This window comes from Macaca fascicularis, chromosome 4 (genome assembly GCF_037993035.2).
Source record: "Macaca fascicularis isolate 582-1 chromosome 4, T2T-MFA8v1.1".
NCBI classification, from domain to species: Eukaryota; Metazoa; Chordata; class Mammalia; order Primates; family Cercopithecidae; genus Macaca; species Macaca fascicularis.
Genome location: NC_088378.1, coordinates 84,839,206 through 84,857,401, shown reverse-complemented (window position 1 = coordinate 84,857,401; position 18,196 = coordinate 84,839,206). Strand labels below are relative to the sequence as shown.

The window sequence follows — 18,196 nt, the reverse complement described above, 5'->3', positions numbered from 1 at the left end:
TTTTACAAAGACTTATCTTCACTGTTACTGAAAATACTGTTTTGCAAATTGTTCTGTGGCATAACAACCAACCTAGTCTTTCCCGGGATTTTGAGCAAACAGAAAGCAGCTGCAACTTAAAAAAATAAAGAAAAGAAAAACAACAGATTGAAAATTCCTCTCAAAGGAATTACAAAAACTACTCAAGTGGGGGAAAAGGCTTAAGAAGTAAAGCGTACGTATTTTAGGATTTCATTTATGTAAAACTGTAGAAAATGCAAACTAATCTATATTATTAGAAAGCAGAACAGTGGTCGTCTGGGGACTGGGGTGAGAGGACGGCTCAAATGCAAGGGGCAAGAAGGTACTTTTGGGGGTGGTAGACATACTGAGGATGTTGACTGCTGGTGTGGTTTCCCAAGTGAATATATAAGTCAAAACTCTGTGAGCAGCACACTTTTACTTAAATGCTCACCAAATTCTGAGGTGATTTAGCTTTCACATTGACTTATTTGGCAGGTAGGATATCTGCATTTTAAAAAATTGGATGCAGTTTATCATACATGAATTATACCCCAATTTGAAACCATGCAGATCTCCCACCTGCCAAATAAGTCAATGTGAAAGCTAAATCACCTCAGAATTTGGAGAGCATTTAAAATTACAGCATGGCAAAGTTGTTTAGATAATAGACTTGGGTTTTAAAAGACACAGGGGTGGGTCTCAGTGTTGGCTTTGTTGCTATCTATAGAGCGGTCACAAAGCCCCTGCATCTTCTAGTTATGTTATCTCGTTCTCTTCCTTTGTTTGCCATTCAATCTAAGATTTTTCCTATGCTTTCTTTGCATCATGGACTAACAGTGGCCACGGCGTCCCCATGCATGAGATTCTGCCTGAAACAGATGATGATGGAAAAGCAGACTTAGGCACAAGTCTTAACCTTTAGGAGCCTATTTTCCCATCTGTAAGATGGGAATACTATCTAACTACTGTGACTGAAATGGACATGTAACTTGGTATTGGTAATAGCAGTGCAGTTTATAATATATGATAAACAAATATTTATTAAAAGAATGAGCAAATGAATGGATGGATTTACTTAAATGAAGGTAGAGTTTATAAGAATGTGTGCATATGTTTAGGTTGGAAAGCCAGCAGGTTGATAAAGGAATGAAATACCTAATTTAACTTAGAAATATTCTAAGAAAACAGCTTTCTGATGAGAAGAATCACTTAGCGATATATGACGTGTTGTGCTTCATACAAATTAGGACTCACGAAATTGTGAAGAGCTCCATTTAACACAAAACGTTGAAATGCAAGAGATGATGTGTTAACCGGCCAATTACCCAGCCTCTTAAAAACCCTGATTGTCGTACAAAAGTGCCATTTCAGTTTTGACTAGATTCTGTGTAAGGTAAACGCGGTGCTACAGCAGAACACCTCACAGCTCATTTGCTGATACAAGTCATTCACCACTTTTACGTACCAGTTTAGAATAGTAATCTGAATTTTATTAAAAACAAAAATAAATCTAAAAAGCTTCCTTCAATTACAAGTATGGACAAGAATTTCTGCATTACATCATTTGACATAAAATGTTCTGAATGACAGAAGTAGAAGGAGAACTTACTACCATTTGAAGACAGGAGTTGAGCGCTGAAAACCACACACATTTATAGAAAGAAACCAAAGTTTCACAGGGAAGACCTGTGATCTCTGGCTACAGGAGCTGAAATTAGGAACATGAAAGAAACTTGAAGAGAGAAGACATTCAATACTCTAAAATACTTCAGCAAAAATAGTCAAACATTTGTAAACAACTTTTAACAAATCTTTATACGCTGTGTTGCTATACGGTAAATATTCTTAACTGATTATCATTCAACTCAAAAAAGTGATTTTTATTGCTCATGAATACTTCCCACTAGATTAGATAAAAGCTTTCTTTCTTTCCCTGGAGGCAAGAGTAAAATGTAATTAGGGCTTACTCAGTGATTGTTTTTGAATTTCTTAGACTGGAGCATTCCAGCCACTTGCTTGGCTGTTTGCGATTTCCACCCAAAAAAGGAAGGTCAAAATAAATTGTAAAACCAGAGCGAATAAGTTTGGCTCCTTGTTAACATTTTTATTTGCAGGTTTGATGGATAAGGACACTGATGAAACTGGCTGTGGATTTTAATTATCCCCGGTATCTTTTTCTCCCATCTCCAGGGATCATCAGGACTTAAAAGCATGAAATTGACAACACAACTACTTAAAAACAGAGTAAGGCTGAACTGTACTCAATTGTCCAGGGCAACTACAGTACTGAAAATCCCAAGGAACTTACTGTAAACAAACAAGCAACTGTTCAACAGCCTCTTGCATTTGGTACCATGACTAAATCTACTATTTTCTTCCATTTAGCTATTTGGATATTTTTATGAAATGACTACAAGTAAAAACTGTAATAAAATTTCCCTTTAAGTGTGTTATGATACAGCAAAACACATCAATGACTAGAAATAAAATCTGAAATCTTGAATGCTAAATCCTAATGGCAACATCAAGCCTTAGCATTCACGCTTGGATATCTCGTGCTCTGAGATAAAAGGCCTCTTTAAAGCGACTAGGTCCCTTTCAGTGGAGTGACATGTACATACAAGCAACAATGCTATGGAGGAGTCATGCTTTATCCTAGTCTACAGTTATTTTCTCTGCCGATTTTATTTTACTATTATTATGCTGAACCCAATATCTGTTTCAGCTAGGTAATCAAATTATTTGGGAACAATAACACTCCTTTTATTTAAATTAAATGATAGAAGACATTTATTTCCGGGAAGCTTTCTAAAATAGCTTTTGAAGAAGCTAAAAATAACAGTTTAGTACAAACTGTCCTTCACCTGTATTGCTTGTATACACAAGGAATTCATTATAAAACTCAGTGGTAGGAGGAAAAAATAATGGAAGAAAAAGTTACCTGCTTTAGCATTTTAAAGAATAGTTTTGATAACTTCTTAGATCTTGCTTATCTGAAATAGAGCAAAAACTGCAATACGGTCATGACAGAATTCTAATAATCACAGCAATTAATGCCTTCATTTTGAACTTTTTCTTCCTAAAACATTAATGCTATAAAAATCAGATTGATGACATCCTTGTTTGAAAGACACCTTGTATTGGTATCAAAATGTGACTTATTTTAACACCAACTGAAAAAATATAGTTTGCATAGTCTATTATTTCAATGTCATATTATTATTAAAGTTATTCTGAAGGTTTTGGTAGCAAAATTACTGGTAACAATATAAATACTCTGTAAGTGTTGAAATTATTTTAAAAGTGTAGAAAGGCCGCAGGCATTCTATGGGATTGTAAGGAAAATCAAATATTTCAATATCCAGGATAGTTAGGATACTTGTTGAATTTATATTTACTTTTTTAACTTCCTTCTGATTTGCCTGGTTTATTCCTCATTTGGTATCATAAAAAGAAATTTAAGCCCAAGCCTTTTTTAGCTGGAGCAATAATTTCCATTTTCCATTATTTTTCTTCATTTTTTGTTTCAAATACATGAGAAAACAATCCAAGAATCATTGCAGGAAGAAATGATCATTTAAGCTCAATCATGTTCTTTTGCCTTTTAATTTCATTTAAGAGATTAATATTAGTCATAAAAGCTTTACAGTTTCAACACACATACACACAATCACAGAATTAAAAATCTTTACTCCTTAAAAAAAAATGAGTTCCATTTTGTTCAATGTATCACAATCAAATCTTAGTCTAACAAAATCCGGTAAAACTGCTTTCATTAAATAGAGCAGCTGCCACTTACCTTTACATATTTTACGGATGGAACTGAGTTCAGTACTGATCCAAGGATGCTGGCATCAAAGCCCTTACACTGAACTATCCCCAAAGATTCTGTATTTCCATAATATACCACCAATCACTCTAAATTTATAATACCCTGTCTTTAACTTGGTATATACCATCTTTTGGGAAAAAAATTATTAGTATTTTGAGATGAGATACAAGAATAAAGTCATTCTTGAGGTTCCACCTCTAATATGAAAAAATGGACGATGTTTGCACATAGCAGCTAGTTTGATACCTCCTGTTCTGTTCTGTTAGGCTAGCCTTCACACAATGAGCATGCATATACAGCCACAGTTCACCGCATCTGTTTTGAAGTTGCAAAGTGCTGCTCATTCAAGTCACAGATGCTACCATGTTATGCAATGAAACAGTAAAATTGTATGTCCACCATGAGAAAAGGAAAATAAACAATGAAACAAATGCAGCAAATATAGGCAGTTGGCATTCAGAACACGCCAAAAAGCTAACACTCATGAATTGTCATTTTAAGGTTTTCCTTTCCTTAAAAAAAGTCTTTCTTTGCATATTTCAAAATGTAACGGTCCCAGAGAATCATGAAGTGCCTTGTCGTTTCTGCTGCTGACTTCTGATGACCTCTAGTTGTTTTTTGCATTGCTGGTAGTAAGTAGAAAGGCTTTTGTTTTCATCTAAAAGCTTTTTATGTTCCTGTACCAGGCGAGATGTATTTTGCTGGTCCTTTTCATCCTGGTCCAGTTCTGCAACTAGTTCTTGCCTACAAACAAATACCACATAATATTACACATGATGGAAAAATTCATACCTTACTGGCTGATGATGGAAGCTCAATTAATGAGAATTTTTATTCTGGGTTTATCATTTTGCATCTTAGGTACACTGCTCAAGCATAATTATGGACTGGGGTAGAACTCTCATCTATTTCTAGTGTAATCATATAAATATCATAATCCTTTTATTAAGTAACTGTACTTGGATAAATAGTGAAGCAGATAAAATGGTAAAATAAAAGTTTCAGAAAATTTCATTTTCTATCCTCTTTTTGTATAGGAAGGATGAAAAAAGGCTGGGAAAGATTCTATCTGGCTATGGGAAAATATCATGAAGTTTTTATCATTCACATTCTACTTTTATACTCATTCGCATTCTGAAGTCACAATCCTACTTAACTATAGTAGAGAGTGGTAAGCTAACAGAAAATTTGCAAGCTAATTAAAATAAATGCTATCGAATTTAAAGCTTTTTCCCATTTTAAAGCAGTGAGAAAAATTACAAAGTACCACTTCTTTTAAAATACTTACATTTGCAAGCATTTTCAGGAAAGACCCTCATTCTTTTATAGTCTGATAAACTTATTTAAGTCCCTTTTATTCGGGAACTATTAAGTATTCCCAAAAAAGATGCATCTTTAGGCATTTCCTAAAGTGAGGCTACTGGATATAAATGAATAATAAAAGGTCCTTAAGCAAAATAATTACCTAATACTATTTCTGAAAGTATTTAAAATTAATTAAAACTGTCACAGTTTTCACAGCCAACAGCCTACTCTACCATTTGTTTTTTCCCAGCATAGAATTCTTCTTTCAAATGATTAAAGTATGGCAAAAGTATAGGTTAAATACGTGAAATAAGAAATCGAGCTTTTTCAACATAAAGTGCCAGCAGTTCCATAATTACTTCTACGATTTCCAGACTGTAGTATTTAATTTCCTATTTAGGCTTACCTTTCAAATACTAGGTTGGTTCCATTTAAATCACTGTATCAATAAATTGTGATAAAACAATCTATTCTCTCTTTGTTTTTGAAGCACATACAGAAAGCTTTTCACAAATTTAGGAAAAAAAACTTTTATTTAGATTAAAATTAATGAAGGGAATCCTATTATCATACATATATAAAGTTGCCAAAATTTTTTCCTTAACACTTCATTTTAGTTACCACTAATAATTTAGTTTCCTAAGTATAAAACTTCCTGAAGGTCATGCTTAAGAAAACTGAAGATACATACATATTTAAGAACTGTGAATGTAGTAGTAAGGAAATTAGACTGGATTTCTTTAAAAAGGGAGGAAGGCAGTTTCTATAACACCTTAGAAAAACACTCAGTTATGAAATACAGTCTTTTAATAAGTAATCCAATCCTAAACATACACTTGGAAAAAGTGTATCTACAAAAATGTTTTTAAGATAAGGCACAACTGAATGTTAGTAAATCAAATTATTTTATCTATGTACAAGAAAACAGTAAGTCTTTATACCAATAAATCTAAACAGCTCTGAGAACATAAAACAATGGGTATAGAGCAACAGTTTATTTTCCATAGCACTAATATGATATAGTCAAAAGGATTGAGTTTTGCATAAAAAATTTTTAGTAAAAGGGTGCTTAAAGCTTAAACAAGTTGAAAGTATACTTAATGACTAATTCTAAAAACTACGTTTTCATTGCACCTTATCATATTTTAAACTCAAAATACTAATGTATTTTTATTTTTATTCATAAAAAATAACTTACTTTCTCTGTAATAACAATGCAATTTCTGTTTGAACTTTCATATATTCTTGTGCCATTTTACAATGCTGTTCAAACACTGCCATAGATTCTTTGGAGTTTGGGCACGGTGCTAGAGGCTGAAAATAATCAGGAATGTTAAAACATAATTACATCAAATTTCAATATCTGGCTGAGAGTTAACACAGAGACTGTGATATATTTTTATAGCACTAAAGCAATGATCTTTTAAAAATAACTGTTAAACCATGCCCTAGAAAATCTCAGGGTCCTTTTGTCAGAGTTAACTCAGCATTTAAATTTACTCTTGCTGTTTTAACAGTTTGTTACAGAGAACCATGATTGTTGGAGTTGTAGTCTCTGGTATGACATTTCAGGTTGCAAACAGGATCAAACTAAAAGATGTTTATAGACCTCATACTCATGAGGAGGCACTGAAGTATATTATTTACATTTTCAGTCACTACGAACACGAGAATGTATCACAAATGTATTAGATAGAAATAAACCTATGAGTTTTGTTTTAATGCACTAAAATTAAACAGTGAAAATGTAACGCTTAGCAGTACTAAGGAAAGATACTGGAGGATTTTAAGATGACTGAAAAGAATATGAGTCTGCCAATTTAATGTTTAATTAACTTAACCAAAAAAATTGTTTATTTTGATTTGATTCTAAAAAGTTTAAGGAGGCCAACTAAAAGGATAAATTAAGGACTATAGAATGATGGGTGGCAACACAATTATCAGCTTTAAAGTCTCTAAGAAGAAAAAAGTCAGCTTCCAATGAGAAAGTACTCCTTTACCTGTAGCTGGTGATCCAGTGTAAGATAAGCCATTGGGATGGAGTTATCTGATCCATTGGTATCTGGAATCAAGCAGGTATTTTATTCATTTTCTGTCACAAATAGTTATAAATGAACAGCAAGAAAGCATGAATGAAATGCTTTTTTTTTCCTAAAGTAAATATTATGTAAATTAAAAGTTATGGCTATTGGTAATGGAAGAGTCTGTTTCTGAATTCTAAAGGTTAAAAAAAGGATATTCAATTATCAGATATTAGAATGCAATCATATTCTCATATCTATAATTTAAGTTGACTATAAACTGAATAGAACACAATATATCAGAGCTTCTAAGCTCTGAGTTAATTAAAAACAAAAACAGTGATATGAGACCTTTATATTTTAAATTCAGTCTTAATTGACCCTATCTAATCAAACCCCACATCTCTTTTCTTTATCATGCTAAGTTTATTTTATAGAAGGCTATGTCAACTCTGTTAATATCCATGTTCCTTAACAGGGAAAGGGAGAAAGCAGAGATACATTCTCTTCCAGAAGATCACTTTCAATTTATATAGGTTATAATGTGACCCCCACCACTCATCTCACCCTTCCTAGTAAGAATCACTGCAGAAAATGAGATGTTGGTGATGAGAGTGTATTACAAATATGAACAGTAAGGGACCAAAAAGAGGATGAAACCTGTGGCTCAATGTCATGCCCAAAACAGGTAAGTTGATTAATTCAAACAACCAGTCAATTTTATAAAATTATTTGAATAGAATGCTTTTGTTTATATTTCAAAAGAGGTAAAACCGCCATACAACTTGACTGAGATGCATGGGATAGTCTCTTCTCAACATTAATGGTTACGTAGAACAGTTCCAGAAGTAAGCAGAATAACTCTGAAGTAATATAGAATTTTCTACTTCAGAAGTAGTTGCTTTCCCACTGTTAGTAGAGAAAAAATGAGCTAAATGAGTGAGCTGTTCAGCCTTTTTCTGGCGAATAACTCCTTGAAGGAGTGGTGTGGATAAAGGCAAGTCAGGATGACAGCAGATGCACTGTATGCAATCCAAAAAAACTCAAGATGGGTTGCTGGCTCAGTAATCTTCCAATTTATTGTTAGCTGATATTCCAGTTTTTTTTCTCTTTTTTTGCTTTTTTTTTTTTTTAAAGCCACTGAGAATGTGCTTGCAAGAAACTCCAAAAGCTAATTAGCAAAATCAGACCAAATGAGATAATACCTGTGAGGAACACCATGCAATGCTGGCGTATATTAAGCACTCAACACATGATGGTAGTTATCATTATCATTCATATTAAATGGAGAATTAGAAAGAAAGAACAATTTAAAACAGTACAGTATGAATTGCATATTGAAAAATAATGTTTATTAAATATTGGAGGGCAATACAGAACAACAGTAGAGACTTAAGGCACTTACCATTAAAGCTCATACACAGTACTAACATAAATGTGTGTTTTTCTGAAGTGGCTCAACAAGAAATACACTTAATTTGTTATTTCTCTGACCAACTCTCCTCCCACCCCAACAGTAGTTTCAAACTATGCTCCCACATAAATACTGCTTTCCACAAAACTAAAACTGATTTAAAACGACTGATTTCCTTCTGATTTACTAGAAAAATTTAAGTGTCTTGAAAAAGTTTACTCAATTTAAGATTTCCATTCCTATTATTCTTTCTTAGATCACTGATACATTATCTATCTCATTATATCAGCACCCTGTATCTGATATGTATTTTAGAATTAAGTATAATGCATCAATGTTGCACGGTATTCTGAGAGTGGGAAAAAAGTCCAAGGATTGTGTTATTCAAATAATTAAAATCCTTCTATGGTGGGGAACTTAAGGTCCTTCATTGAATTTCATCTTCTCTCTAAAACAAGTAAGTGGGATTTCACTTTCTCACTTTCAAACTAAATTGAAATTGAACTTCCAGTCCCTACTAGCAATAATTGGTCAAAGATTGGAAGATTATTTAATGAAAGTTGTGTGTGTGTGTGTGTGTGTGTGTTTCAATTGCTAATCAAATCTAATTGCTTCTCCTGAATGTCAAGGCACATGTCGGTTTGGTTAAATTAGGCAAACTCTCTTTTCTGACCCTTCAAACACAACACTTGTTACTATCTCATATTCTTTGAGTATGCATTCCCTTCAGTGGAATGTTGCCTTCTCCTTTCTGCTTTATGACTAAAGAACAAGTCTCATCATTTTATGAAAAGGTCAGAGACCATGCCAGGTCTTGTTTAATTGATTTCTCTTATAACTATCGAAACACTCAGCTTGTACTATAAATTTAGTAAGTTATTATATAGTATAAGTTTATTTTTAATGTGTCAGTATTATGCCTCTAACCAGACTGCAAGGAATGGGGTCATGCCTTATACTTTATATTAATACATCTTCACAAAGTACTAAGCACAGGTGAAAATTCTTTAGTGAGTTTCCCCCTCTGCGGCTCCCTCTATTGTGCGTCTAGATATCTCTCTCACTAGATCCTCTCAGTATGTGTATCTTTTTAAACACCCATTATATTATAAATAGGAACTGAAGAGCACTCATTATTGGCTAGGATTATTAAATTGTTTTGCTCTTTAGCTTTCTCTGAAAATACGCAAAAACCTCTCAAATTAAAAAAAATTTAATTAGGTTGTTTTAACTTAGGTTTACACTCTTAATTTTTTCCTTGGTCAGTGGGCCTGCAAAGAAAAAGACTTTACCTATCTGTTCCCTAATTTAGGGTTCCCAATCTATTAGCTTGGCTATCAATAGTTTTCTTAGAAATACCGCAAAGCTGAATTAATTATAAACTTAAACCAGAGCATCCATTTTCAAAATGTATTCAAAATTATAGCCACACATTTGCAATATATTTCGAGGCAAAGACAAAATTCAACTGATATTGCAAATTATCTCTAGCAATTGGTATTTTGTGGTATTTCTAGGTACAAAAAAGCAACAGTGGGACAGGAGTTGGAAGGTAGAAGCAACACATGAAGCAGAAATGTAGCAGTTATGTGAGACAGAGGCTTAAACATTTTTTATTTTACCCCCATGAAGTCACAATCTGCCACACTGTTGACTGGCATATATAGATTAGTATAGACTGAAGACAGGAGGCTCTGCTGAGTTGAGTACCAGACCTGGGCAAATGCTGTAATGTCAGGGAGCGTACTCCCTTGCCAAAGGGTTCAGAAATCAAAAAGAGCTGCTGTCACATGAATGTTAATGATAAAATTGGGTAAGAGCATTTCCCTGTCTACCACTGGGGAGGAGCAAGTCTATAATGAATTCTATACATGTGCTGCATAGTGGTGAATGCTCTGGACAGTCCTAGGTTGGGCTGTGCTAGGGGTGAAACAGGAGTTTTTGCCACCACTAAATTTAAACTTCCTAAAACTGGAGAGTACACCCTGGCTAAACATAGTTCTATCTTACATGACACAGAGAAAAACCACCCAGTTAATTTTTTAAATTAAATTCTAAACTTGACCAAACCACATCAGATAACTATAAATACTTGAGTTGTATTTTAGTTTGTAAAGGCAGAAAGCTGACTTTTAAACTTCAATCTAATTGCTACTATTAATAACAGTCGATCTTATATAAAATACCAAATGCTTTAATTTTCCAAGGGCTTAAGAGATCATCTTTCCCTTCATGACTTAATATAAATAAAAAATTTCATAAGTACACTTAAGAACATTTATCAAGGTATTCTTTTAAAGTTAGAGGAAAAATTAATTCTACTGTGGCACATCATTTCCTGTTTGCCCATAGTGAAACAGTGCCATCACTACCTTTAGGCAGGTAGACATTAATACTAATATTGTGACCAGTTAGTTATTCATGTTGGGGAGCTTTAATAACTCTTCACAGGCTTTTAAAGGTCTAATAGAATATTTGTATAACTGAAAATGGGGTCTCTTATCAGTTAAAAATAATTCAAAAGGTCAACGGTCAGAATTTTTTTCACCTTAAGGTACATCTTATGTCCTTAGAACAAAAGACTGAGAGGAAGATGATAAGGATGATTTTTACCATTCTCCGATTTTGGTTACTGAAAAAATAATGACTTTACTACTATCATCTAGTAAGATGCATCTAGTAGGAAAATCACAGGCTGAAGTATCAAGAATTCAATATGCTTTGCAACTGGAAAAAACCCCAGACAGATGATCTTTAAAATACATGTTTAGTATCTGGATAAAAAAAAATACAGAAGGCAAGGCAGTCTCTGTATTCAAAATGGCATTTTAACACGTATTCCTAAATAGTTTATTTCATATAAAAATCTAAACAGCAGTATAATGCCTGCCTTTGTAAAAATTAGAGTAATGACATGGTCAAATGAAAATGAATATAAACATGATTGATTGAACTTCGTAAGTATGAAGAAACAGACTGGTCACCTGTGGAATCATCAGGGGTCCATGGATGACTTCGAGTTGGCTTTTCTGAGGTTGGTCCTGAGGTAGTAATCATTCTGACACTGGGACTGGATGACCTACTGCTCACCTACGACAAGAAGTGACAGGAGAAACAAAATGTGATTTTTTGATCAAAAAATGAGAACGTTTCCATTAAAAGGCAAAGAAGAGACTTAGAGATCTCCAAAAAACTCTTGTAAACAACAAAATAAATCCTCTCTTATATATATGTAAAAATTTATATGCACTCACACATGATACCTCTTAAAAACTGATGAACTTGCAAGAAACTAAGAAATACTCTGAGATTAGAAACAAAACAAGATCAGGAAACTAGCAAGTGCCTAAGCTGACAGCCCTGGGAATTTCAACTGAACACCAATGGCCTAGAGCTACTGTTTTCATAGGATGCTGCACTCAGAGGAATGGATCATAAAGCCTTGGGCCTTTGTAGGATGGAAGTAAGACTGCAGAAACCTCTGCTTAAAGCTAAAGCTCAGCAAAGGCTTCATTCTCAGAGAAAAGGTCACACAACTAGGGGAAAAAAATCTGTCCTACAAAAGCGGACAGGAAATCAATTTGTCTCTCTTGGGTTAGTGGCTCTGGGTGGAAGGGAGAAATGTATTAACTGTGAATCCACAAAAAATTTCCAGTTTGGATGCAGATTACAACAAATTCCAACCACAACAAATCTCAAGCATAAGAAATAGGAAGAAGCTCACAAATTGAGTTCAACATGGAACGTATACATTCAAATTCTAGGAAACAATCAATAGGAGATAGAAAAAGCAGCCAGAAGAAAGTAGAACAATATCTTCGAAGTACTGAAAGAAAGTAACTGCCAGTCTAGAATTGTCTAGCCAACAAAATTTGAAGAATGAGGCCAAAATAACATTCTTAGATGGGCAAAAACTGAGTTTACCTTCCATACATTTTTACCACAGAAATTTTTCAAGCACGTATTTTTGGAAGAAGAAAAATTTTACTTGATGGAAGGATCAAGACACAATAAGGAATAGAGATAAACAGAAAATAAATCTACACACTGAAAACATTCAGTGATGGAAACAGTGAATTTATAGAAGTATCAAACAAATAAATAAGATGGCACTAAAATTATAAATAACAATAGCAAAAGCATGAAGAGCACTGATTTAAAAATCCTTGTATTGTACAGATCTTTACTAGGTTGGGCATGAATGTTAAAATTTCAAAGGTATTTACAAAAAGTAGTAATATGTAACTCCCAAACCAGAAAGAAAACAATACAATTAAAAATAAATTTATTCAATTCAAAAGAAAGCTGAAAAGAGAAATAAGAGAAAACATAAGAAAGCAAACTTATCAGTAACCATAATAAGTGTAAATGAATTAAACTCTCCAGTTAAGATACTTAAAAAAAAATCAGATTGTCAGGATGAATTAAATGCTATTTATAAGAGATATATCTAATTTACAGAGACAGAGAAAACAGAAAGTTACAGGATAAAAAAAGAAAACCAGGCAAAAACTACCCCAAATAAAATACCTATATTAATATCAGAGAGAATATATTTTAGGGTGCAAAATATTACTAGAGAAATATGATAAGTGGTTCAATTCAGAATACAGCAATTCAAAATTTATTTTTTAAAAATTATTATTATTATTTTTTGTAGACATGGGTCTTACTACGTTGACCAGGCTTCTCTCAACCTCCTGGCCCCAAGTGACCCTCCTGCCTCAGTCTCCCAAAGTGCTGGGATTACAGGCATGAGCCTCTGTGCCTGGCCAACGATTCCAAATTTATATGCTATATGTACAAATAGATAAATCAAAAAAACTGCAAGGAAAAAGGACACATCCACCATCACAGTGAGATTTGTTTTTAAAGACAAGGTCTTGCTTTGTTGCCCAGGCTAGAGTGCAGTGGTACCATCATAGCTCACTATACCCTCAAACTCCTGGGCTCAAGCGATCCTCCCAACTCAGCCTCCTGAGTAGCTGGGACCACAGGAACACACAACTGTGTCCAGCTAATTTTAAAATATTTTGTGGAGTCAGGGTCTTGCTATGTTCCCAGACTGGTCTCAACCTCTTGGCCTCAAGTGATTCTCCCTCCGCAGTTTCCCAAAGCACTGGGATTGCAGGTATAAGCTACTGTGCCTGGCCAACAATTCAAAATTTATATGCTGTACATATAAACAGATAAAGCAAAAAAACTCAAGGATGTACCCTCAAACTCCTGGGCTCAAGTGATCCTCCTGCCTTAGCCTCCCGAGTAGCTGGGACTACAGTTACATGCCATTGCACTTGGCTAATTTTTAAACTTTTTGTAGAGATGGGATCTTGCTATGTTGCCCAGGCTGACCTAATGGCTTCAAGAAATCCTCCCACCTTGGCATCCCAAAGTGCTGGGATTACAGGTGTGAGCAACTGTGCCCAGCCCCACAGTAAGATATTTTAATATTCCTCTGTAAATTATATAAAAGGAGATCGAAAAATAAAACATACACACACAGTAAAACTTGAACTCCATTAAAAAACAAGCTTAATCTAAACGTAAGTGACTTTATGCCTAGCAAATGAAGAATACACATTCTTTTTAAGCATTCATGGGACACTGATGAAAACTGATTATGAAAACTGATTATGTACTAAGCTATAAAGCAAATCTCAAAAAAGTTAAAAACATTTCAGTATCATAATTTAATTACTTTTTATACTGATTTCAAAACCTTTAAAAATCTTTTGTTTTGAAAAACACTTCTAAATAATTCATTGGTCAAAGAAGAAAACAAAAGGGACATTAGAAAATACTTGAACTGAATTTTAACATGATCATGCTAACACTTGGGGATGCGACTAAAAGAGCACTTAGAGGAAAATATTTAACTCTAAATATATATATGAAAAAACCAGAAACACTGATAATTTATAAGCTAGAGACCTTAGTTAAAAAAAAGAATTCGCCTCCCAAAATGAAAAATAGTAAAAGATAGTATTTTGAAATCAGAGACAATACTATAAAAATGAACACATTCTTAAAAAAAAAAGTTTCCAAAATTCCTATACATTATAGAAAATACCAAGCACAGTGGAGGGTTTTACAGGTAAGTTCTATCAAACATTCAAGAAAAGGATTTTCCCAATCTTAAATTATCCTAAACAAAGAAAGAAGAAACTTTCTGACTCATTCTGTGAAGGCAGTAAAAATCAATATATAAGGACAGTGTGAGAAAGAAAGTTACAACTGAACCTCACTTCCAAAAAATAAAAATAAAAAAATAAAAATAAAAAGAGACACAAAAGTCATAATTTCTAAAAACTATATTAGCAAATATAATGTGGCAGTGTACAAGCAATAAAAATCATTAAAAAGTTTGGTTTATCCAACTTCGCAAATGACTGCAAAGGTCACTCATCTGACATTAGGAAATTCCATTAATACAATTCATTACATCAACAGATTAAAGGACAAAACCTCAACAGATGCAGAAAAAGCATTTAACATCTACTTATAAAAAATACATTTAACAAACTTAAATTCTATGTATGAGAAGATAATTTCTTTTTCTTTCTTTCTTTTGTTTTTTTGTTTTTTTTTTTGAGACAGGGTCTTGTTCTGTTGCCCAGGCTGGTGTGCAATGGCACCAACACAGCTCACTGCAGCCCTGACCTCCTGGGCTAAGTAATCCTCCTACCTCAGCCTCCTGAGTAGCTGGAACCACAGGCTCACGGCACCATGCATGGCTAATTTTTTAAAAAAATATATTTGTGTAGAGATGGGGTCTTGCCCATGTTGTGCAGACTGGTCTCGAACTCCTGGGCTCAAGCGATCCTCCTGCCTTGGCCTCCCAAAGTTCTGGGATTACAGGTGTGAGCCCCTGTGCCCAGTGGGAAGGGGATTTCTTAATCAGATAAAAGGTATTTATAATATCTGGAAACATGATATACGACAGAATGTGGCACTGAGGGTTGGTGGGGGAATGACAGGGAAGGTCACAGGTGAGGAACACACAGGGACCAACCCTCACTGGGATTGTTAGTGTTCCATTCCTTAAGCTGGGTGGTGGGTTCACAAGTGTTCATTTTATTATTTTCATAACTTATATATTATATGCATTCTTATCTACATATTAATATTTCATATATTAAAACCTTTCAAATGATACAGAAACTAAAATGGCTTTTTTTTTTTTTTTTTTTGAGACGGAGTCTCGCTCTGCTGCCCAGGCTGGAGTGTAGTGGTGTGATCTCGGCTCACTGCAAACTCCACCTCCTGGGTTCACACCATTCTCCTGCCTCAGCCTCCTGAGTAGCTGGGACTACAGGTGCCCACCACCGTGCCCAGCTAATTTTTTTTTTGTATTTTTAGTAGAGACGGGGTTTCACCTTGTTAGCCAGGATGGTCTCAATCTCCTGACCTCATGATCCGCCCGCCTCGGCCTCCCAAAGTGCTGGGATTACAGGTGTGAGTCACCGCGCCCAGTCTCCAAAATGGATTTCATAAGGACTTTTTAAAAAGTCCTTGATGTGTTACTGAGTACCAAAAAGGAGACTTAAAAAGAACTTAAAAAGTACACAGAGTTATAGAAAATAAAACATAAAATAAATTCATGAAGAATTTCATATCTAGCTTTAACATAAAACACTCAAATTCAAGACTGCAACAAGTAAAACGAAATGCAATACAAAAGTACCTTTGAGTAGAATCCATCGTATGTGAGTTCTAATTATGCTGTAATGTCTGCTTTAGATCACTTCAACCTCTCTTTATCTGGAGAGGGGTTGGGGCTGGGTTAAGAATGTGATGAGAAGTGTTCCATATAGTGCTAAAATTCTATGATTTCAGGCCTTGAAAACCCACAATGGATTCAGGATAATAAACAGTGAGAGGTACTTTGTTTTCCTCTCATTTTTTTAAAAATAATTTTTAATTTTTGTGGGTATATAGTAGGTACATATTTATGGGTCAGTGTATTGCTAATGCACATTTTAAAAAGAGAAACATGTTTGTGACATGTGACAATCAGTATCAGTTGTGAGAAATCAACAAGATACAGTAGAAGTAATAATTAGGTTTTAAAAATGAGAATGGATTCAGTATATTTAAAAAAGACGCCACTGAACATTTGCAATATTAAAACAAATAAGTTGGCCCTAATACGAATTTCACAGTACTACTCCTTAAGTTTAAATCTTTTGCAAAACGATTCTTTGCTACATGTTTCTTTTTACCTTCTACTTTCCAAGAAACTCTTAACACCTTCTATGCATGCTTGTTTGTCCCCCTTGTCATTTCTAACAGTTATGAAACTAAGAAATATAAGACTCGCACTTTTAGTGCAAGTTTCAAAACTGTCTTTAGATCAGCATAGAGTTAGATTTAAATCCATAAACTAATAAACAAATCTTTATATTTTAAGAAATGTCTATCTCAATAAATAATATGCTAATACATTTGTATAAAAAACTAAGGAAATATTTAAAAACAAGGCATAACTGTAGTTTTTGAATATGTGAATAATACAAGACACAAATAAGAGGAACACATAACGTCTGACAATTAACCAAAAAATTCAAAAGTAGTCTGTGGCTGAATTTATGTTACTGCTTGTAACCAACTACCGAAGAAGTTTTTATAGTAGCTATTTTTTAAAATCACTGATAAAATTCTAAGAGTCACAAATGCTCTCAAACTATTGAAACTCATTTAAGTTGCTCCTTCCTTTAAGACATTTACAATTACTTATTCTATCCCCACATTAACTGCAAAGTTTAAGAGATATAGGCAAACCTGACTTACTAAAAGGATTGGATATGAAAGTGGTTCCAAGAGTACAGAAACGCAACACAGCAATTTAAGGCAGCAAAAGAATACTAAGCCAAATTTAAACCGCAGGGGCAGTCTACCATCAGTAGACATGAACTAGAATTGGCCTTTGACCAGAAATTTATCCCTATATTTATAAAAAGGAATTGGAAGTTATTTTACAGACAAAAATAAGGCTCAGCTTTTAATATCTTACCTGAAAGACTAGGAAAATATTTTCATAAGTCAGGAATTTACGCCCAGTGTTATTATTTAGACTGACATTTAAAACCTATTTAATACCCTCAGAAATCTTAGTAGCTAAAATTATACAAGCACAAAACACAGAGATTAAATGATGACTTATATGATATTTTTGCTAAAGTAACTTCTCAATAATATAAATATTTTTAAAATGGGTATAAGTTGGTAATGTGGATTTCCATGGGTACTTTATATGGTAGTCACAGATAATTAAATCTATACATGAAGGTTGTATTGAAAATATTCTTTCTAATCTAAAGGTCTGTAGGCTTGATCTAATTTTGGCTTCACTACAGTGTTTCATAAGGGAATTTCAGAATTTTATTATTCTTACATGGTCTTCTACAATAGAAAGGTGTCTATTCTCCAACAGAGGCTGGGCGTAATGGCTCACGACTGTAACCTAGCACTTTGGGAAGCTGAGGCAGGCAGATCGCTTGAGGTCAGAAGTTCAAGACCAGCCTGGGCAACATGGTGAAACCCTGTCTCTACTAAAAATAAATTAAAAAAAATATTAGCCAGGTATGGTGGCACACGCCTGTAATCCCAGCTACTTGGGAG

General features: G+C 34.0%; 1 protein-coding gene across 6 annotated transcripts in view; it reads right to left on the bottom strand.

The window, feature by feature from the left end:
* Positions 1-1,471: 1,471 nt before the first annotated feature.
* MAP3K7 (mitogen-activated protein kinase kinase kinase 7) overlaps positions 1,472-18,196 on the bottom strand; it is a 72,534-nt gene continuing 55,809 nt past the window's right edge. For 4 of the 6 annotated variants that reach the window (XM_074039019.1, XM_074039020.1, XM_005552334.4 and 1 more), the window contains 4 exons: positions 11,560-11,665; positions 7,141-7,202; positions 6,339-6,454; positions 1,472-4,579 (listed from right to left, as the gene is read on the bottom strand). In XM_074039019.1, the coding sequence (XP_073895120.1) occupies positions 4,399-4,579; positions 6,339-6,454; positions 7,141-7,202; positions 11,560-11,665 (465 nt within the window). In that variant the 3' untranslated portion in view covers positions 1,472-4,398. The remainder of the gene's footprint in view (positions 4,580-6,338; positions 6,455-7,140; positions 7,203-11,559; positions 11,666-18,196) is intronic. The other 2 variants (XR_012434433.1, XR_012434432.1) reach the window with 1 other exon arrangement.